At 44.8% G+C, this 23,704-nt stretch overlaps 2 protein-coding genes across 6 annotated transcripts in view; one reads left to right on the plus strand and one right to left on the minus strand.

Moving 5' to 3' along the window:
- BCL2A1 (BCL2 related protein A1) overlaps nt 1-13,020 on the plus strand; it is a 410,729-nt gene extending 397,709 nt beyond the window's left edge. Inside the window, exon 2 of the transcript XR_014243495.1 lies at nt 12,718-13,020. The gene's annotated coding sequence lies outside the window, so the exon portion shown is untranslated. The remainder of the gene's footprint in view (nt 1-12,717) is intronic.
- The window catches only part of MINAR1 (membrane integral NOTCH2 associated receptor 1), a 43,194-nt gene that overhangs the window by 14,831 nt on the left and 4,659 nt on the right, over nt 1-23,704 (minus strand). For 3 of the 5 annotated variants that reach the window (XR_014243484.1, XR_014243485.1, XM_082388497.1), the window contains exon 1: nt 1,798-12,725. Coding sequence is in view for 3 of the 5 variants with exons in the window: in XM_082388497.1 (XP_082244623.1) it covers nt 1,798-4,098 (2,301 nt within the window). In the remaining 2 variants the exon portion in view is untranslated. Of the gene's footprint in view, nt 1-1,797; nt 12,726-23,704 lie in introns of those variants that run through there. The other 2 variants (XM_082388496.1, XM_082388495.1) reach the window with 1 other exon arrangement.

Here is a 23,704-nt window from a genome sequence, read left to right on the forward strand (position 1 = left end):
GTTCAGTTTAACTTGATATATCTACAGAAGTGCCAAACCACTGGAGTGCTCTAAATGGCCATTTTCAATGCTACCTAAGACCCAGGGCTCCAGGAACCTGGCCAGACTCTGGCAGCTAACTGACACGACAGCAGTGCCAGAGGAGAAGACCCATAGCTGGGCACCTTGTCAGAGTGTCAGCACATAATATATTCTGATTTCTGTCCAACACCACGCGTTGCAAGTGGCTACCGAAGAGAACGGTGGCCAGCACAGGTACCAGAGGTTCCTCTGAGATCAGAAAAAAATCACTTCTTATTTTACTCTCTTTCCCTGCTTTGGACCCTGAAAACTTCCTTAGGGCTCCATTTTCTAAGCTTGCCCTTCTTGGCATTCGAGGGACTCCGCCTCCTGCTCTGTATTCAATGTCTGCAGCCACACCTCTTCACTCCCTCTCTGATGACTGGTCCTCCGAGCCTTCAGGAGGCCCCGTGGTCTGTCCACGGACCTTTGGAATCAGGGAAGGGAATTGAGATGAGCAACACATTGAAATGGCATCACTTTGGCCAGAAAGGGTTCAATGTAACCTACTTAGAAGGAAGAAGAGCAGCCACAAGTACCGCTGAAACAAATCATCCTTACTGCAGGGGACGAGAAGAAGAAAGAATGTGAGTATGTGTGTGTGTGCTCACTCCAGCACTGACAGAAAGATGCTGACTATAAAGATGGAGTTAGAGTCTGTCATACAGAGTGAAGTAAGTCAGAAAGAGAAAAACAAATACAGTATGCTAACACATATATACGGAATCTAAGGAAAAAAAAAAAAATAGGCCATGAAGAACCTAGTGGCAAGACGGGAATAAAGACACAGACCTACTAGAGAATGGACTTGAGGATATGGGGAGGGGGTGGGGTGAGATGTGACAGGGTAAGAGAGTGTCATGGACATATATACACTACCAAATGTAAAATAGATAGCTAGTGGGAAGCAGCTGCATAGCACAGGGAGATCAGCTCGGTGCTTTGTGACCACCTAGAGGGGTGGGATGGAGAGGGTGGGAGGGAGGGAGATGCAAGAGAGAAGAGAAATGGGAACATATTGTATATGTATAACTGATTCACTGTGTTATAAAGCAGAAGCTAACACACCATTGTAAGGCAATTATACTTCAATAAAGATGTTTAAAAAAAAAAAAAGGTGCAAAAACGCTCAAGTTCCCATAAAACTGTGTAGGAAAAAACCTCAAAAGCAAAGAAAGACATCATATTAAGAGTTGCCATCCTTGGGCTGTGGAACTGTGAATAATTCCCTTAATTTATCTTCTTTTCTTACGAATCATCTATTGATCTTAAAATGGAAAAAACTCAAACTTTTAAAAAGGAACACCACGCATGCCACACAGTACGTGAAAGGGCCATAGGAGCTAGCTCGCTTTTAAGTCATTTCCCTCCTTTTCTTTGCCTGCATCCTGCCCTTTCAGAAAGGACAGGAAGAAATCCTTGGTGATGCTCGTCTGCTCTGCCATGTTCCCCATTCTATGAAAATCAGGTCTCGAACCACCAGTCCAATATCTGAGCCATGCTTTCCCCCATCGGCAACACAGCAGCGTGTGCTCCTCCGGGCTGACGGACAATTGGGTGGGACCAACCACCAGGCTATGCGGTCCTCTCTGCTCTAACGTGGAAAGTCTGGAAGGATTACGAGCACAAGAAAGGCAGGCCTCTCTTTCGTGTAATGTAAGCTTCCAGGCTTGGAAACAGACCAGGGCTATAGTAAGGCTGCTGCCTAGTTACGCGAGCTTACACATGCATTATTACCTCTTTAGGTTTTCGATGCCAGTCCTTACTCTCCCCGGGGCCTCTGTCTTTGACATCCTCCTCTCCGACGCCCACGCGGCTGGTGTAAGTGATGGTGCGCCAGTCCCTGGGCGAATTGGAGATGCTGGCGATTTTGGATTCTGTGGCGCTGTTCTCCTCCGTCAGGGACCTGGAGGATGGCCTGGTGAAGAGGCTTTTTTTCAACGCCTTGACACGAAGGCTTTCGCTGTTGCTTCCGCTGGCGTCTGAGCAGCACCAGTCGGCCGAGTTCTCCAGTTTGGGCCCGTGGGAGCCATTGTGTGCACGGAACATCCGGGGAGAGGCGCTCTCATCAGATGGAGCCTCGCTGGTCAAGGAATTCAGATCTATCTGCACACTCACCTTCTCGGGCTGCTGTATCTTCTCATCCAGTCTATTGAGCTTGCCCAGGACCTGGGAGATCTCCTCGCGGACACCCGACAGCGATTCGAGCTTCCGTTCAATTTCACCGATCCTGAGGACCAGTTTGCACACGCTGGTCTTCAACTCCTCTTCCGAGTGGTGACTGTTTTCAGGCCGGTTGCCCTTTTCTCCTTTGCTGCTGGGGAGCCCGTTGGCGATTTTGGTTAGGTTGTGCTCTGGTGAACTGTCACAGTCCGACTTGTGAAGCTGAGACAAAGATCCTGTGCTGTTGTAGCAGGATGACTGTACCACTCCCGTCGAGCCACTGATGCTCATGTCGTCAAGAAATCGGAAAATGTCACTGATGTCATCACTGACAACTTCCGAGTCGTCATCTGACTGCTTCATGGCGTGCCTGTCACTGTACTTGCCCTGCCCAGAGGCACACAAGTCTTTGCATTTCTTGGGCTCCAGGACGTGCTGCTCAGTCTGGGTGCCCACGCTACTGGTGTCTGAGCTGAGCTGCCTGCTGGTGCAGCTAATGCTCTTGTCTTTAAACTTTTTGACCGGTTCATGCTTCTCCAGGTCAACGGGGGACGAGATCTCTTTAGATTTGAGCCCGTTTGGCTTGGCCGCGTAGCCGATGGGGAGAATTGGCTGTTGCTCCTGCGGCATGAGGTAAGCTGGGCGCCTGTCTGGGGTTGGGAAGTTGGGGGTCTGGCTGCTGGGATTTGGATAGCGGAGCTTCTCCTCGGAGGGATTTCTATTGAAGAAGGACCGTTCAAAGTCAGGAACTTCTTCGGTGTTTAGGCTCCAGCTTTTGGCCGGCCAGGGGGTCTGCTTGCCCGGCCTCCCCGGACAGCGCCTGGCCTCCTGGGTCCCCATCACTGGAGTGGGTCCAAAATACGTGGAGGTTTGAAGGTCATCTAAGCTTTCGTGCTTTGCCCGCCTTTTGTCAGGAACAGGGGAGTACTCGGGATTCAGGTACTGGCTGTTGTAGGGCATCTCAAAGCTGTGATTGGGGAAGGGTGTCTTGTGGGACTCCTTTCGGCCCTGGGGTTTCCCGTGCTCGCCCTCAGCCTTGTTAGCGGGGCTGGCCAACCCGGGGGACACAGTCATCAGGTTGTGAAAGTCCTCTTTGAAGATGTTCCTTTTCTGGACGCAGGACTGGACCATGAAGGGCTCCTCGTTAGAAATGAAAGTCTCCTTGATGCCCTGGGTGAGGGGCAGGGAGTCCTGATCGGACATGGACTCGCTCTCGATGTTCATGGGGAAGTAGGTTCTCTGCATCTCGCAGGGCTGAGGGCTGGCCACCGAGTACGGGGCCAGAGCCTGCAGCCTGTCCAGGGAAGCCGCCCGGTTCTTCACATCTTTGCTGACCCCCAGCAGGAAGTTGGGCTCGGATGCAGGTACAAACTGCGGGCAGTCCTTGCAATCCATCTTGCGGCACTTGGAAGACTGGCGGGTGGGGTAGCCCCGGCTGAAAGGCTGGTCACTCAGCTCGCAGCTGAGGGACTCACACTCGGCCGCGGTGCAAAGCTCCGTGTCCGAGCGGCCCGAGTCAAAGGACGCCTCCTTCTTGCGCATCTTCTGCCGGCCACTGGGGAGCTTCTCCTTGGCCGTAGCCCCGTTCATTTGGATGAGGTTGAAGATCGTCACGATATCTGCCGCCACCATGATTTTCTTCGATTGCTGGTTGTTCACGGTGCATTTCATCTTGTCTTTGAATAACGTGGCTGGAAAATTGGGATCGAGACAAGCCGTGTAGAAGAGCACGCTTCTCAGTTTGGAGAGCTGGGACAGATCAAAACGGGCGCACAGGGATTTGCACAGGTCCTGGTAGGAAACGGTATTTTGCTTGCTGTCCAGTTCCTCCAAGATCTTCACCAAGAAGAGGGAAGTTTCCTGATTGGTCTCCATGATTTAGAATTTCAAAGCCTCGCTGATGACACTGAAACTTCGGATCAGTTCTACGGGGTGACAATATTGAAACAGAGAAGCGGGGGAGAAAGGATTATAAACACCAGTGGAGTTTTAAGTCAAGCTGGTTATGAACCACATAAAGAAATGCAAGGAAAAACTTTTTAATGTTTAAAAAATGTCATAAGTGCTTTAAAAATATTTATAATATACTTTGTAATTCGCTTCCCAGTAATCTACCTAAAGAAATTATTGACTATGATTTTGCATAAAGATGTTCATTATGTATACGTACAACTGATTCACTTTGCTGTACACCTGAAACTAACCCAACATTGTAAAATCAACTATACTCCAATAAAAATTTTTTTTAAAATAGTTACAATCATTAAAAAAAGATGTTCATTACAATGGCATTTATAATAGTGAAAAAATAAAACATCTTAAATATCCAAATATTAGGAGAATGCATAAATAAAACAGGTTACCATATACGATGATTTCTTACAAACATTAAAATTATATTAGTGTACATCCTTACAATGGAATACTACTCATCAACAAAAAGGAACAAATTACCAGTACTTGTAAATGACATGGATGAATCTCAAATGTATTGTGCTTGAGTGAAAGAAGCCAGACTCAAAGGCTACCTATTATATGGTTCCATCTTAACAATATTCTGAAAAACAGATCCGTAGCTGCCCGGGGCTGGATGTGAGGCAAGGTGCTGGCAAAACGGCACAGAGAAATTTTCCTGGATGATGGAACTATTCCACATCTTGACTGGAGTGGTGGTTGCATGCCTCTATGCATTTGTCAAAACTCACAGAACTGTGTGCTAAAATGTGTGAATGTTAGCTATGTAAATTGTACCTTAATTATAAAATTACACACTGAAGACTTTTTACGACAAAAGAAAACTGTGGTGCAATACTGAGTGAAAAATGTGAAAATAAATCTGTTATGTAGTAAGATCTTAATTATATAAAATTATATCTTCTTGGAAATGAAACTGAAAGAAAATAATATACACTCAAATGTTAATGGTGGTTACCTCTGGATTGTAAATACGCATTTTCTTTCTGAATTAGTCATCTTTGTTTCTCAATATTTTATCATGCAAATTTTCAAACATACAGCAAAGTTGAAAGAATTTTATTTTTCTAATTAATTACTTATTATTTTTTTTTTTTGGTTGAATTGGGTCTTTGTTGCTGCGCGCGGGCTTTCTCTAGTTGCGGTGAGCGGGGGCTACTCTTCGTTGCTGTGTGAGGGCTTCTCATTGTGGTGGCTTCTCTTGTTGTGGAGCACGGGCTCTAGGCACACGGGCTTCAGTAGTTGTGGCTCGCGGGCTCTAGAGCGCAGGCTCAGTAGTTGTGGCCCATGGGCTTAGTTGCTCCGTGGCATGTGGGATCTTCTCAGACCAGGGCTCGAACCCTGCATTGTGTCCCCTGCATTGGTAGGTGGATTCTTAACCACTGTGCCACCAGGGAGGCCCTGAAAGAATTTTATACTGAACACTCATATAACCATCATCTGTATTCCACCATTAACATTTTACTATATTTACTTTATCACATATCTATCCATCTACCCCTCATGAAGCCATCTTTTTTTTTTAAAGCACTTCAAACTAAATTGCAGACATCAGTACACCTCCCCCTAAAGATTTCACCATGCATATAATTAACCCAAGTCCAATAATTGTTTACAGTTTCTCTTTTAATATAAGATTTACATACAATGAAGTGCACAAAACTTGTGTCTATTTGCTGAAGTTGTGACAAATGTATATGCCTGTGTTATAAGCAAAACCCCTACAAAGATCTAGAACACTCCCCTTGCCCTTTCCCATTCAACCACAGTTCTTATTTTTTATAGGTAACTCTAATATTTTCTTTATAATTTCCCTTCTTTTCCAAAATTCCTACCATGACCACATATTATTTTGTAATCACCAAACAATAACTAACCTTATTTTGAAATGGGAAGAAAAATCTACATTAACATATCTTGGATGGAAAAATGAAAAACATCAAACCGAAAGCTTAACAAAGCTTAAGAGAAAGTAAAGCTCCTCATGGATAAATATGGACCCAGGTTCTGAGATTTACAAGGAAACATCAAATCACACACGTTACCCTCCCCAGTCACACCCTGCTTAGAAAAGGCATTTTGATGATTGACTTATTGATTTTAAATTTGACTCAGCCCACACACAGCTAGCCTATTTTCTAGGGAAACAGCGTCTTTGGGGGGGGGGGGGTTAAATTTCAGCTGCTCTGGACCATGGGGTCTCTCTCCACCCTGAGGGCAGTGCTCCCAATGGGCATCTATACGCATTAGTGAGCTCTCTCCACGAACGTCTGCGAGGACATGCAGAGACCAGTGGTTTGGATTTTCTTGTATGGAAAAGGCAATGAAGCCCTGAGAGGCTCTGTTCCTGCCTCTGTTCAAGTCACAGAAAACCCACGTCTCCCCACGCAGCTCTCCCTGCCCTGCCCCAGCCGCCCAATCCGTGTGATAGAAGCACTGCATGTCAGGATGTTCTGGTTTGTTACAGGTAGGGACAACCTGCCACGCTTGATCTGCAAGGAAATAAATAGGCACAGAAACCAGAGTGGAGGACAAATGAATGTAATTGAGGGAAGAGCAACTACTACTCATGCACATCATATTTCATAGTTTGGTGACAAAAAGCACTTTCAGAGATACTCTTTTCTAGAATTCTTATAACAATCTTAGGAGGATTCTTTCACTATTACTCTCTCTGACAGATGAGGAAACAGGCACGGAGCAATGAAAGCAGCAACTAGGCGCAACAAGAATCATCAGAGCTGGATTTGCAGCCCAACCCCGTGGGCCTCCGCAAAAACCCAAGACCCCACTTTCCCGCGAGACTGTCTCAACTTTCTATTCTACTTTGCGTGGCTAAAACTGTATTAATCCCAGGTCAAAAAAGAACTCGGAAAACCAAGGCCCAGTGTCTCCTGAAGTGAATAAAGGAAACACAAGTGATCTGCTAAACCTGAGTCATTTTCTATTAAGACTGAAATGGAGGGAATTACAAATGGCCGGGAAGGTAGGCAGGTGCCCCTGTGCAAATGGGCACATGGCCACATGCCTGGTGTGTGTGCCTGTGATGATTAATCACCATAGAGAAACTCCACGTAGATTTTCCACAATATGCCAACGAAAGCCATAGAGGACTAAGGAGCAAAAGAGGGGCTCGAAGGAAAAAGCAGAGTTCTCGGCCCTGTGACAGTGTAACAGGATCCGGCCTGCAGCACGCAGCCCCTGGCAGCTACCTCTTCTGGCCACACAAACAGCTCTGTGGTGTGCAAAGAGCACTCCCGTTTCACAGATGAGGAAACTGAGGGAAGGAGAGGGAACGTGAGTTGCCTGGGGTCTGCCATTGGGCTAGGGCCCCAGGAGACCACGGCCCGGGATGAGGATATGCTGTGGGAGGAGCGAAAGCATCGCCCCAAGTGACAGATGTGAGTTGGTGGAGGGGGCAGGCTGAGTGGGACAGGCACCGCAGCCTGACCACCTCCTGTGCACCGGGGCTTTTTTTTTTTTTTAGTATCTTTATTGGAGTATAACTGCTTTACAATGGTGTGTTAGTTTCTGCTTTATAACAAAGTGAATCAGCTATACCTATACATATATCCCCATATCTCTTCCCTCTTGCGTCTCCCTCCCTCCCACCTTCCCTATCCCACCCCTCTAGGTGGTCACAGAGCACCGAGCTGGTCTCCCTGTGCTATGCGGCTGCTTCCCACTAGCTATCTATTTTACATTTGGTAGTGTATATATGTCCATGCCACTCTCTCACTTCGTCCCAGCTTACCCTTCCCACTCCCTGTATCCTCAAGTCCATTCTCTAGTAGGTTTGTGTCTTTATTCCCGTCTTGCCCCTAGGTTCTTCATGACCATTTTTTTGTTTTTTAGATTCCATATATATGTGTTAGCATACGGTATTTGTTTTTCTCTTTCTGACTTACTTCACTCTGTATGACAGACTCTAGGTCCATCCACCTCACCACAAATAATTCAATTTTGTTTCTTTTTATGGCTGAGTAATATTCCATTGTATATATGTGCCACATCTTCTTTATCCATTCATCTGTCGATGGACATTTAGGTTGCTTCCATGTCCTGGCTATTGTAAATAGAGCTGCAATGAACACTGTGGTATGTGACTCTTTTTAAATTATGGTTTTCTCAGGGTACAAACAAGATGAAAAGTCAACCCTCAGAATGGGAGAAAATATTTGCAAACGAAGCAACTGACAAAGGATTAATCTCCAAAATTTACAAGCAGCTCATGCAGCTCAATATCAAAAAAACAAACAACCCAATCCAAAAATGGGCAGAAGACCTAAATAGACATTTCTCCAAAGAAGACATACAGATGGCCAACAAACACATGAAAGAATGCACTGGGGCTTTACAGGAAATGTCCGCAACAGCCTGGAGAGGGAGGCACCACCACTCTGCACCCTCTACCGGAGGCGTGAGGAAAATGAGGCCGGAGGGATTACACGGAGGAGCAGGACCTGAAGCCGAATCTGGAGAAGGCCAAAGCCCAGGCTCTCTTCTCAGTGACAAAAGGGCAAGGAGGGAACATCAGCCTGAAAGCTCTGGGGGCTGAGTGAACCTGCTGTGGAACGTGTATGTGTGTGTACACACAGCGACGCCCACACACACACACACACACACTCATACCCTCACACACACAACCGCACACACAACTCTCGGCCACAGTACACACACACACACACACACACGCCCTCACTGCCACACCCACGTGGATGGGCACACACCCTCTCTCACCCACACCCCTTCTCTCTTTGGGCTCTCTCAGCCGAGCCCTCAGGGCTCGAACATTCTTAACCTCCCAGGACAGCCTGATGTGCATCTAGGGAAAGGCCAAGGCATCCGCAGAGCCACCCTCCCTGGCGTTTGGACGCCCACCCTCAGCACACCACCTGCAGTGACCAGTCTCTGCTGAATCACAGGATGCACCTGGAGGCGGCAGGCACCACTCACAGGGCTGCACAGCCCCTCCCGGGGCAGGAGAACACGCCCCCCCCTCGTCCCCCGTTAAGGCGCTGAGAGATGGCTGGCAGGGTCCCACCCCACCCTGCACTCGGGAGCCACCTGCTGAGTAACATGCATGCACCCCCAGGGGCAGGAAGTCCAGCCTGGGGAGCCCGTGAGCAGCTGGGCTTCTGCAATTCAGACCCATCAGGACCCCAGTGGCCCCCAACTGACCGCCCAGCTCAGTCCCCACAGCCCAGGCCTCCCCTGCCTGCATCTCCTATGTCCACTCTGCACTTCCCCCAGGGAGGCCTGTGCCCTCTCACTGCCCACACCCTGGGAACCCTGCTTCCCTTCCAGGGCCCGCCTCCAACAGCCTTGCTTTCCCCCAACCTCTCACTGATCTCAGTTGGAATCAGTTGCTCCCTTTTCGGTGCTCAGCGGGTCTCTGTCCGTGCCTTGGTAACAGTGTTCCTCACACAGGAAAGACTTGCCTCGGATGGTTTAAAGCATATTGAGATCTGGCCCCCCAACCCCAGACCAATTAAATCAGAATTCCTGGGAGGTGTCCCGAATCTCAGGAGTTGTTAAAGCCACCCAGGTATTTCTGAAGCGTGGGGTTTCAGACTGAGGGATTGAGAAACCCCATTTAGAAAGTAAAGGGGCTGGCATTAAAAGGAATGAAATTGCGCCATTTACAGAGATGTGGATGGACCTAGAGACTGTCATACAGAGTGAGGTAAGTCAGAAAAAGAAAAACAAATATTGTATAATATCATTTATATGTGGAATCTAGAAAAATGATACAGATGAACTTATTTGTAAAGCAGAAATAGAGACACAGATGTAGAGAACAAACTTATGGTTACCAAGGGGGGAAGGGGGGTGCAATGAACTGGGAGATTGGGATTGACATATATACACCACTGTGTATAAAATAGATAACTAATGAGAACCTACTGTATAGCACAGGGAACTCTACTCAATGCTCTGTGGTGACCTAAATGGGAAGGAAATCCAAAAAAGAGGGGATATATGTATACGTATAGCTGATTCACTTTGCTGTACAGTAGAAACTAACACAGCATTGTAAAGCAACTATACTCCAATAAAAATTAATTTTAAAAAAGGTTTCAAGTCTTTAATGAATTTGGGTAAAATGTTGACTGAGCTTAAAAAAAAAAAGAAAGTAAAGGGGCTGGGTTTTGTGAGAGGCAGTGCAACCTAAAGGTTGAGAAGATGGGCACACAGATTCCAGCCCTGCTCATCACCAGCTACATGACCTCCAGAAGGTCGCCTACAGTCCCCAACCTCACTTTCCTCACCTGTAACAATGGGGTTAATTAACAAGCTCATGCACAGCACTTAATAAAGTGCCCCCCAATGACAGCCCTTCCACAAACGACAGCAGTCGCTCATGGAACAGCGGTGGCAGTGGGAAATCTAGTAGTTTCCGTGGGTTTATGCCTCACAGCACCTCCTGCAGGTTAGGAAGTAGGACTACGTGAGCATTTTGGGGAAATGACTCCATTCTACAGAGAGAGCAAAACACACCTGTGCCTAAAGCAGCATTCTGGCCTCCCTAGTTTTCACATTTTCAATCTCTTCAAAGACTTTTAGGGGCTTCCCTCGTGGCACAGTGGTTAAGAATCCGCCTGCCAATGTAGGGGACACGGGTTCGAGCCCTGGTCCAGGAAGATCCCACATGCCACGGAGCAGCTAAGCCCGTGTGCCACAACTACTGAGCCCGCATGCCACAATTACTGAAGCCCGCGCACCTAGAGCCCGTGCTCTGCAACAAGAGAAGCCACCGCAATGAAAAGCCCGCGCACCACAACAAAGAGTAGCCCCCGCTCACCGCAACTAGAGAAAGCCCGCACGCAGCAACGAAGGCCAACGCAGCCAAAAATAAATAAATAAAATAAATAAATTTATTTGAAAAAAAAAGACTTTTAGTTTCCCACTGTAGAAAACTCTGTCCTCAATCACGTGCTTTCAGGGATCCGCATTAAACCCGTGAGTTACTGCCTCTCTGGATTACACCTCAAGAGGAAAAGAACAAGTTGTGCACAGAGTTCTTTATTCATCTCTTTTTTAAATAAGAGGAAAGTTCATAAACTGATTCCATGAGGAAGTTCTGAAGGCCAGAAGTTGGAATTATCCACTCAGAATAAACAGGGGTGTCCTCTCAGCCCCCTTATCACACGTCACTCTAAGACCGGCCCCACCTCGTCACCTACCTGATGCCCACCCCAGGCAACTACCTCGGGTCTTCTTGAAGATTCTGCAGGCATTCGGAGCTTCACAAACCATCTGAGCAACAGCATGTACACGGCTCTGTGCAAGGGACCACGGTGAGCACCCAGGCTAAGCCCCTGGCCTTCGCAAACTGGAAAAGGGGGCCCAGGGCCATCATTCTCCAAAGCCACATGGAGAGTTAGTGGCAGAATCGGACGCAGGATGCAGGGCTTCTGACACCTTGCCTATTTTCACAAGTGTCTGTGCAGAAACACCAGTCCTGGCTGTCAGGTGCCAGAGAAGCATAAACAAGAAGCTGGGGACCCGGAGGGAGTGAGAAGAATCCCAGCCACAGGGAAAGGCCGGCTTCGCAGAGGAGGCGCCATCTGCAAAGGCCTCGAAGACTGAGGATGAAGAGGCTGTTTCATGGTCTGGAGGAAGGAGACAGAGGGCAGATTCCAGGGCAAAGGGCAGAGGCGTGAAGGTGCAGCGGGGCGGAGTCTGACTGTGGAGCTGGGCAAGCAGGGGGCATCTAGAGAAGGCAGGGCGCTGAATCTGGGCTGGGGCATCTGGACTCGATTTCACGGGCAGTGGGAGCTGGGAGCACCAACAGAGCAGGCGCTGGAGGGGCCGGGCCTGTGGCTCAGGTGGGCACTCGCCCACAGGACGCACAGACCGGGGTCCACATTCTCTTCCTTGGCAACGCCTCCTGCGCATACACAGCCAGGAGGACCACTCCAGGCTCTTCCAGCTCCAGGTCCATGGCTCTTTCCACCACACAGCGGTCTGTAGGTTTGGGAAGGGCAGGAAACAGATGCCGGATTTTTTTCCCACTACCTCATGACACTGTGTGTCTTTCTCATGTCATGCTCCAACTATGACAAATGTAGCTGTTCAGTGTATGAGGCTAAAGTGAATGTCCACCTTTTCATGACCTTCTGCATTTTTAACTGCTCAAAGCCTTGACATCGGATGTTGATCAAAACGGAGAAGAAAAGGACACGATTTACGGATATAACTTGCAGGATTGCTGCATGAATCTTTGGACAGAAGACAAGCTCTCTGAATTTCATTTCCACCAAGTCCCTTAAAGGTTTCATCTTCCCTTCTGCCAACAGCTCCAAAATCTGATGAGAACAAATGACACCAACCTTGAGCTGGATTAGCAAAACTCGGTTGTGAAGTGTTCTTTCTTTTTTAAAATTTTTAATTTAATTAAATTTATTTATTTATTTATTTTTGGCTGCATTGGGTCTTCGTTGCTGCGCGTGGGCTTTCTCTAGTTGCGGTGAGCGGGGCTTCTCTTGTTGCAGAGCACGGGCTCTAGGCGAGCAGGCTTCAGTAGTTGTGGCACGCGGGCTCAGTAGTTGTGGCTCTCGGGCTCTAGAGTGCAGGCTCAGTAGTTGTGGCGCACAGGCTTAGTTGTTCCACAGCATGTGTGATCTTCCTGGACCAGGGATCGAACCTGTGTCCCCTGCATTGGCAGGCGGATTCTTAACCACAGCGCCACCAGGGAAGTCCCTGAAGTGTTCTTATTAAAGCTTTCCCATATGCCATGATATATTGATCTTTCCAACACTGAAATAATGGGCCAAGATGGAATGTGGGCACAATGTTCTCACTTTACACTCACGAAAAGCACAGTAAAGAGCATTTCTCTGCAGCATTTGTGTAATTCCAGCCCAGATACTGACCTGGCTTGTCGTTTTGGATTTTGTTTTTTTCCAGGGTGGTTAATGCTACTGTGATTCAGTGAAATTCTGGATTCAATGAAACTACAAAAGGAAGGCATTCACCTAGGAATCTAAAATTTATGGATGGGAATTTCTACCTCCCCTTGTGTCACCTATAATACATTTCAAACTGAAAGGCGACCCCTTTCTCTCTTAATGGCAGTTTTCCTCCACAAAGCTGCTAAAGAGGGCAGCATAGAGTTGGGAAGGGGGCTTTGCTCTTCTTTGGCAAGATGTATCCCCACAGAGCTCAACCCTAGTGCAAAGCCCTTGATTGAGAAATCAAGACATGAACCATTTCCCAGATCTGGCAAGAAGGCAAGCTTAGAAAATGGGACAAGCCTCACATTATGAACACCTAGAAATGCTGGATAAAATATGATTTTTTTTCTTAATGTGTGCAGCTAAGCTTGCAAGAGAGCAAGGTAAATGTCCAGGTGCCAGAAACAGAGAAAGGATTGAAAATCACAGAGCTGGTAATGGAGCTGCTCTGGGGGAGCTGGGGCAGGAGGTTTGTACTAAGTTAGAATAGAAGTGGCCCTCCATGAGATGGTGAGTGGGAAAGATGTCTGCAGAAAGATGGGACCCTTTAAGGACTATTCTCTAACTGTAAGTGAGAGTATGAAATAGAGGGAAAATCTGCTTATGAGCACAGGAAGCAAGGAAACTTGTCAGCCTCTGCCTGGGCTCTTGGTTAAATGTAAAACAGGGCTTAGAATGTAAAACGTAAAACAGGGCTTAGAATGTAAAACAGGGCTGATGCCTTAAATATGTTAGGGCTCAATTTATGTTGCTGGATGGTTTAAGGTCTCTTGAGTTAAGAAATTAATGTGCAAATAGGTTCTATGTTGGTGATATCCTTGGATACAAGCAAAACAAGTGCAAAACTGCTCCGAACAATCAAGGGTGCCCCAAAGAGAAAAGAAGCCACACTAACGTTGAATACTATTTTTAAAAATTACAACACACAAGAGGAAATACACAACAGTGAGTAACAGTCAGCAGACACAAAATAATCAGGAGGATTAGAACTTCAAGAACATCACAAAATGGAAAACAATCTTAAAAAAGCTGTAAGTATATTTTAAATAAGTAAAGATATTTAAACATTTTGGAAATCCAAATTAAAGAAGATGTGAAAAAATGAACATATGCATCTGATAAAGAATGAAACAGTACTTCTAGAAATTAAAAATCATCATTGAAATAAAAATCACAATGGACAGATCAAATAACATATTAGACATAAGTGAAGAGAAAATTGGTGAACTGGAAGATATATCTAAGGGAATTTAGCAGTATGCAGTGCAGAGAAATAAAGATTTTTAAAATATGAGATTGAGGTTAAAAGGCATACAGCAAAGGAGAAGTTTTAACAAATGTCTAACAGGAGTTCCAGGAAAGATAAGAACAAATGGTGGAAAGTCAATAATCAAAGGGATAATGTCTAGGGAATGCTCCAGAATTAAAAACTTGAATTCTCAAAGTGCAACATACACTCCAAATAAGGCATACAAAAATGAATTCACCCTTAGACACCAACACACACCATATTGAAATTGAAAAATATCAGAAGCGAAAAGAAAGCCTTAAAATGGGAAGGTGGTGAGTGAATTACCTAGAAAAGGGTAAAACTAAAAACAGATTTTTAAAGAATAAAAATAGAGATCAGAAGACATAAGCATAAAATCCTTAAAGTGTTCAGGAAAAATAACATAGTTTTACAACTCTATTACCAGATAAACTATTATTCAGAAATAAAGAAAAAATTATAATTTCAGACAGTTTGTCACTCACACTCCTTCCTCATTGTAAAAGCTACTAAAGAAGCTCCTTCAGAGAGAAGGAAAGTGAATCCAGAGAAAGGAAAGAGGTAAACATATAGTTAATTCTAAACACATCAACTGTATAAAACAATTACTAATTTTAGAGGTAAAATGGAAGGGGCAATGATCAGGGTTAAAACTCTCTAAGTATTACCTGTATTCTCCAGAGGAGAAACGGGATGTTAAATACATTTAATGTTAAGTAAAAAAATGTATATTAGAAAAAATTTATGGATAACCACTAACAGAACAGGAAGAAATTGTAGAACTTAAGGTAAAACTACTGAACCAGTGTAGAGAAAACATGGAATAAATAAAATTCAATCAATTAATAGAAGGTAGGAAAGTGGGAAATAAAGAAGCAAAGATACATTAGGACAAGTAAAAATTACAAATAAGATGACAGAAATATTTCCAAATACAACATACAGAGTAAATGTAAATAGGTGAAATTTACTGGTTAAAAGACTGTGACTCTCAAATTGGATTTAAAAAAATTTTTTTAAATATTGCAATCAAATGCTACCTATAACAGACATACCTAAACATGTTGTCACAGAAAGGATGAAAGTATGCAGATGGGATAAGATAGTATCAGTCAAAACCAAATCAGAATATAGTTGGTATCTGTTACAGGCAGAATGGCATAAGTGTTAAAGGTCATGACTCCAGAGCTAAATTGCCCAAGTTTAAATCCAAGCTCTTCCAGTTACCAGCTGTGTGACTTGAACAAGTTATTGGTCTCTCTGTCTCAGTTTTCTCAGCTGTAAAATGGGGATGATAATAGTATCTATCTCATGTTATACGTATTAGCATCCGGCAAACATTAAGTGATTTGGCAATATGGATAAGGCTCAAGATAAACAAATCCTACTGCCATCCAAATCCACCTCTGGTTATGTTGTTTATCTATGGTTACCAGAGATAACCATTCACGTGGGCTCAGAAGGAGGCAAAACTGTTTATTAAAACACTTTTTAATAGTAAAATAGTACAGTGGGGGAAAAGATAAACTTGGGGTTATTCAAATAATTGATAATACACAGCAGCTAATATGAATGCATTTATTTAAAATAAATTTAAGGATAAACTTCAAAAACATAAAAATGCATGGAAAAAGAAAGTTGCAAATGGACGTATATCATTGATATAATTTTAAAAAAAATAGAATGTTTAGGGATGTATATATAAAAAGGAAAGTATAAAAACATATATGGAAATGACATATACCATGTCTGGCAGAGTGGTTTCCTTTGGAGAGAGAGAAGGGGAAGGAAAAATGTGGTTTAAGGCCTAAAATTAAGGCCCAATATTATGTGCTGTCTTGACATCTGGTGAAACCTGGAGGGTCTCGAATGATCTAGCCACAAGTTCCTCTCCCTATTCTGCTCCCACAGATAGGATCCCCTGGCCAAATAACCATCCTCATCAAAGGCACCAGGCGGTTCCTACTTATCCCTGGGTAGCAGGTTTGGTACCCTGCCAGACCAGGGGTATTCAAACAAGCCAATCACGTCCTCCCACAGGAACCAGGGGTCACCTCACCCTCTTGTTACTATGAAGCCTGCCCCTGACAGACCCTGCTTGTTCACTCTGCTCCCAAGTCAACCCCGGTCTGGCCCTGTGTGATGTGCTGTGTCCTCCCCCCAGACTGTGAGTCTATGTGATTAACAAGCTGCTGTCAGTCTCATCTTCCAGAGTCAGATGTCAGGTGACCATCCCCATAACCCTAGGGACAGAATCCTCCTTCTCCAGTGGGGTGAATAGCTGGCGATTAAACAAAAGGAGGAGCAGGTAGAACTTGAACTACCACATATTCTTTTCTTTTAAAAAAAAAAAAAAAGCACAGTAGCGAAAATGACAAAATGTTAACACCTATTTAATCTCTGTGGTACGTGGACATCTTTTAGGTTATTTTCTGTACTTCTCTGCATTTCAAAATATATGTGCTAATTTAAAATGAACATCAATTTTAAAAACTAGATAAACAAGTTCCCACTTAGACCTGTCAAAATGGAGCCAAAAGAAAATTTTTATAAATAAGGCTGTAAAGGTAACTATTAAGAAAATTGACGACAGTTTTTTGTTGTTTATTATGTTTTGCTGCTTTTGCATTTTTATGGTGAGAGGCCCGTGTGTTAAAGGGAACGTTAAATAGTTATTTGCTTTATTTTAATTAGTTAAGAATTCTGGGTCGAAATGGCAATCTATTTGGGTAGACAAATTTTAGAGCCTACTACAAAGCTCCTATAAGTATAATTTGACAGGTAAATCAATGGAACAGAATAAAAGGCCAAGAAGCATACCCAAATGTAGCTAAGGATTCATTCTATGAGGAAGGTGGCATTTCAAGTCAATGAGAAAATAATGTTTTATTCAGTAAAGCATGTTACTGAATAGTTAAGTAATAGTTAATAGTTAAGTATTATTAGAAAAATCAGTTAAACAGTTGGTAAAAAATTAAGTTAGCTCTCATTCTTTGCCATATACAAAAGTAAATAACAGATTAAATGTAAAGAAGGAAATCTGAGCCAGGAGTAAATAATCTGAAGTTGTGAAAAGATTTTCCACACAAGATTCCGAAAGTTGAAATCACGATGAAAAAGATTCGTCAACTTGGATAAATGAACGTGACTTACCATGTCAATAAACATCACAGAAATTGAAAAAAAAATAGAATGCAGAAACTTTTTGCATCTTATAGAAAAACTTTAAATATTAATACGAAAGAATGAACCACCCCAAAGACAAGGAGTCAATATTCAAAGAAAGAAAGGCAAAGGAAAAAATGGGCAACATCCTAATAAACAAAGAAAGCAAACTGAAACAGCAGTTTGTTTGACTGCCTTATCATTATACATCTAAAGAAAATAAAAATGATATTTTCTTTCTAAGGTGAAGAAGCACCAAAATGCTATGGATTTTTTGCCTGCTGAATTGGTATTGGTTAAGAAGACTCATACCACTGTTGGGGAGAATGTGGGAAAGTGGGCCCTCCCAAGCACTGTTGGAGAGAGAGAAATTTGTGTGATCGTTACAGGAAGTAATCTGCATAAAACTTGAAATATGCACATCATTTAAATAAAACAAAGCCACACCTGTAAATACTTATCTAAAGGAAATAATCAGATATGTGTAAAAAAAAGTGCTATGAATATTCTCTTTAATGTTGCTTATAATAAGAAAAAATCAGCAATAACCTTTGTAGCTAACAATTGGTTATATAAAATTGCAGTACACCAATATGGTGAAATGTCATGCAGCCACTAATAAGCCATGTTGCATAGATATACATACTGACATGTTTAATTTTTAATGATGTATTCTTAAGTAAAAAAGCGTGCTTCTAAATGGCATATTGTAATATGATGTAAAATTGTCTATATGCACACCCTATATACCAAAATGTTAATAAAAACTATCTCTCAGTGCTTTTTCCTTCCCTTTGTTTTAGGTCTGTATTAGTTAAATGTTCGGAATATGTGATTTTCTAATAAAAAATAAAGAAGAAAAGATTTGCAGGCAAACCCCAGCAGTGAAAACTTGGGGAAGTAAATTATTATCTCTGATCTTTGGTGTTCTCACCTAGAAAAGTAAGATATCAATTCCTCCTCCTGGGATTACTAACAGGGTCAAATGAGACACCCATCTATTTGTTCAAAAATATTTATTTTGTAACTGGCATGTGTCAGGCATGGTTTTAACTACTGGAAATACAGCAGGGGGACTTCCCTGGTGGTCCAGTGGTAAAGAATCCACCTTCCAATGCAGCAGACGTGGGTTCGATCCCTGGTCGGGGAACTAAGATCCCACATGCCGCAGGGCAACTAAGCCTGTGCGCCACAACTACTGAGCCCACGTGCCTCAAGTAGAGCCTGCATGCCGCAAACTACAGAGAGCACACGCTCTGGAGCCCGCGCACCACAATGAAGAGCCCACACGCCGCACCTAAGACCCGACGCGGCCAAAAAAAAAAGAAATGAAGTAAAATAAATCTTAAAAATAAATAAATAAATAAATAAAAGAAATACAGCTGGGTATTCAAACAGACCAAGAAAAAGAAAAAAAAAAAACAAAACACCTACCCTCATGAGCTTATATTCTAGTGGGGAGACAGATAATAAGCAAAATAGATAAGTAAAATGAATAGTATATTAGATGGTGGAAAATGTTATGGAGAAAAATAGAGGAGGGGTTAGAAAGCATGGGGCCAGGGGTGGGGGCTGCAATTTTTAATAAGATGTTCAGAGAAGTTCTCAGGGGAAAGATTACATCTGAAAGAAGTTCCCAAATACCTATTCGGGAAACCACAAGCAAACCACATGAGGAGGAAAGCAAGCATCCCAGGCAGAGGGAACAGCAAGTGCAAAGGCCCTGAGGCTGAAGCATGACTGGCGTGTCTGGTTGGCCAGGAAGACACTTTATACAATATGATGCACCAATAAACACTATTTATTAGTTTATTGTCTCTGATATAATAATCAGCTCCAAGGTGATTATGTTCTTTATCAAAACATCTCCAAAAATAGCTCAGGCACCACTCATGTTCCATTTTACAGTGAAAAAATAATGAGAGCTGGGAGCACCCTTAACTTCCCTTCTATCCACCTAAAATCATCCCTATGTCAGCCTCCCTCCTGACCTTTGACTTCCCAGGAAGAGATGAGGCCCTGGACCAGATGATGACTGTTGGGATGAAGATGTACAGACAGATACCATTTGGGGGAAGTCAAAATGTTTCCTAACAGTATTAAGAACCCTCTAGTTCATTTCTCATTTAGGAAAGTTTTTCCAACCCTCCTTGTGTGTATTTTCCTATATATGCTGTTTTGGAAAAATGGTATGCCATTTTTCTATGTTTTGTTTTAATTTAACTGTTTGTTTTCATTTCATTATAAATGTAAATGCATACTCTAGATCCTGTGTGTGGCCATCTTATAACTGGGATGGCTATGTGGTCTCAGTGACTATTCGCACTTGGGGACAGTGCTGAACTTTCATTGCTGTGTTTCCGAAACTGCATTCGATGGAACCTTTAGCCTCTGTGGGTTCATTGTAGACAGGGTAGAGTTTTAGGATTCAAGAAACACTGACCAAGGTGAAGATCTCATCAGATTCCCCAGAATGTCCATTGCCACCAGAAAAAGTCAAAGTTACACCTCTGGTTCTGCAGAGTTCTGTGGCTTCCCAACACTTAGGTGGCAAATACTGATCATCTCAGAGGTTGTGCTGTATTCGTTTCCTATTGCTGCTGTAACAAATTACCATAAATATAGTGGCTTAAAACCACACAGATTTATTATCTTAGAGTTCTGGAGGTCAGAAGACCAAATGGGTTTTTAAGTCAAGGTATCAGCAAGGCTGCACTCCTTCCAGAGGCTCTAAGGGAGAATCTGTTTGCTTGCATTTTCCGGCTCCAGGAGGCTGCCCACTTTCCTTGACTCGTGGCCCCTTCCTCCAGCTTCAAAGCCAGCAATTACATCATTCTGAGCTCTACTCCAGTGGTCACATCTCCATCACTAACTCTTCTGTCTCCTCCTCCCCGTTGGTAGACTCTTGTGATTACTTTGAGCCACCTCGATCATCCAGCATGATCCCCCCATCTCAAGATCTTCATCACATCTGCAAAGTCTCTTTTGCCATGTAAGGTCACAGATTCACAGGTTCTGGGCATTAGGACGTGGCCATCTTGGGGCTGGGTACCTCTTTACTGGAGGGCCTGAACCCCTGACCACCAGTGCACACAGGGAAGGAAGGAAGTCTCGTCCTCTCCACTTTCTTCTATTTAGGGTAGACATAGCTGGAAGATTTGCAGTCCTTCTCAGAAGGCAAACGCTTTGCTCTAATTGATCAAATAAGATCTGGTTTGCCCAGCCTGTCAGGTAGAACCCTCTACTGACTGGCAGCTGAGGATAATGATAATTCGTGATGTCGATAAGGACTCTCTTGTACTGTAATCCTGAAATACATCCTAAAACCCTGGACACATGGAAGGTCGTAGTGTCACATCCCTCTCCCCATTCTCCAAGCTCACAGCAACCCTGACCCATGCCTGCCTGGGCACCACGGCCCCAAGACAGGGAGCTGGTCCTTCCCGCGTCCTGCAACCTTTCACTCCAGGACCTAGCTGCAACCACCCTGTATCCTTCCTATTGATGGGGACGTGGTCTCTGACTCGGATCTTCCCCTTCCTCAGGCAACTCCAAACAGCACTTGTAAATGTGGGGGATAAACAGGGGCCCAGGCCTCAAGCTCAGCCTTTCTGCCGATGCAGATCAGGCATAGGCCTGAAATCTACATTTATAAAGATCCCCCCGGGGGGGGGGGGGGGGGGGGGCGGTGGGAGGGGATGAGTTGGGAGATTGGAATTGACACATGTACACTATTGATACTCTGTATAAAATAGGTAACTAATGAGAACCTACTGTGTAGCCCAGGGAACTCTACTCAGTGCTCTGTGGTGACCTAAATGGGAAGGAAATCTAAAACAGAGGGGATATATGTATACGCATAGCTGATTCACTTTGCTGTACAGCAGAAACTAACACAACATTGTAAAACAACTATACCCCAATAAAAATTAATCTAAAAAATACAATACAATACAATAAAAGAAGCATTGCCTGGGAATGCTGGACTAGACACATCTTGGCATTGATGCACCCTGGTACTTTAAATAATTTCCAATTGGCTCATGGGCTTCTGGAGTTAAGCCTCCTTATACTGAAGTACAGAAAATAACGCATGTCCCGTTCCTCGTTCCGAATGCCGTCTTTCAGCTAAGGATCTTTCCGGTGGCCACACCGTACTGTTGACTCAGACGGAGGTTACCGGACTGAATCATTCCATTTTTTCATCATGCGGCAGCTACAGAGCCAGGCCTCCCCCGCCCCTGCAGAGGGCCTCTGAATCATCCGACGCAATGCTCATTCCCTCCTCCACAGGACAGCATTATTGCACTGCCCAGCCTGTGCCAGTTCCGTGCCGGTCACTGGGGCAAGATGGGGACTGAGACACTGTCCCACTCCTCCAGAGGCCCACAGTTCGGTGGGAGAGGCAGAGCAGCACGAGGTATGTTACAACACAGCACAGGAAGTGCACCCGTGGCAGCGGGACAGATAGGGAGAGAGAGCCCAGAGCCAACTACCCACCGCACCCATGCCCACTCCCACTCACGACCCATCCCCATGCCCCCCAACCCACCCACTCACCGCCTGCTCCCCATCCTGCACCCACAGTGCCAAACGACTTTCCATGTTCTCCAACCTCAACTCCAGGCCCCATTCCCGTGTCTCTTGGCTGGCCTTCTCACGACCGTGGTCAACCCTCCAGGCTTCCAGGAGGTTCTAGAGTCCTTCACACCCGCAGGACTCCCATCAATCCCTACTGGCCTATTGACCTTTTTTGGTTTGTTTTCTCAGCTGTTTACTTGAAGTCTCCTTAAGTAACCATAAAGCTTGCATGTTTAGCATCCTGCATACATTTTTTCTTTCTCAAAATCCCAGTGATATTACAGAGGCCGCAATGTGGTAATCAAAGCACATCAGGCACCGGAAGTCAAAACTGCTCACCAGGACATGAGGAGAAAGGCAGGAGGAAAGGGCACAGCAGGTGGAAGGCCTCCTGAGGAAGGCTCCCACAGCGGAGAGGAGGTGAGGGGCTCGCTGGCTGAGAGCTTTTGTAGTGCACTGTTCCCACAGGCCAAGCCAGTAGAAAAGCCTGCCATGAAAGCTCCCATTGGCTGAGAACATGGGACGGCAGAGCCCCAGAAGAATCATACAGTAATTGTGCTCAACAAATCACACACTAAGGATGGCATTAAATGGTGTCTGTGTGTATGTATGGAGTGCATTCAGCTGGTAGTTCTCGAACTTGGATAAAAAAGGAAACAACAGCATGTCACAGCCATATGACACTGGCCCTGCAGTTCACTCCACTAACTCTGCTACATTTCATTCCAAGCTCACAAAACAGCTTCTTTTTATTATCTGGCTTTTTTTTTTTTTAAGTATTTGTTTATTTATTTATTTATGGCTGTGTTGGGTCTTCGTCTCTGTGCGAGGGCTTTCTCTAGTTGCGGCAAGCGGGGGCCACTCTTCATCGCGGTGCGCGGGCCTGTCACTATGGCGGCCTCTCTTGTTGCGGAGCACAGGCTCCAGACGCGCAGACTCAGTAATTGTGGATCACGGGCCCAGCTGCTCCGCGGCACGTGGGATCTTCCCAGACCAGGGCTCGAACCCGTGTCCCCTGCATTGGCAGGCAGATTCTCAACCACTGCGCCATCAGGGAAGCCCCTATTATCTGGCTTCTAATGGGCATTTCTCCCTGACCAGTGAACACACTTAATGATTCACTTTCTTCCCACTAACCTATTAAGCCAGCATTTTATGTCTTATGCATCAGGCCTTTGGTTATCATGGGTCCTTCTCTAAAAGACTGGCCTGGGTATATTAGCAAATGAACTCTGCAACCAGCAAAGATGACAACCACATGCCTCAATGTGGTGATCACACCAAGGTTCTAATCCCCATGAAGCCCTGTCTCAGCAACCTCTGGCCTTCCTGGATAACACTGCTATGCTGATGTGTTCTGATCCCAAACCAGCATTATCCTAAGCTCTTTACATGTTGCATCCATCAGGATAGGCTAGGTTATGCTGCAGCAAGACTGTCCCCAGAGTCCAGTGGCTTAAAACACCAGTGGTTTATTTCTTATCCATGGACATGACCAAGGTGAGTCAGCCAGGGGCTCTGCTCCACATCA

Source organism: Balaenoptera borealis (genome assembly GCF_965194805.1).
Source record: "Balaenoptera borealis genome assembly, chromosome: 3".
Classification (NCBI taxonomy): Eukaryota; Metazoa; Chordata; class Mammalia; order Artiodactyla; family Balaenopteridae; genus Balaenoptera; species Balaenoptera borealis.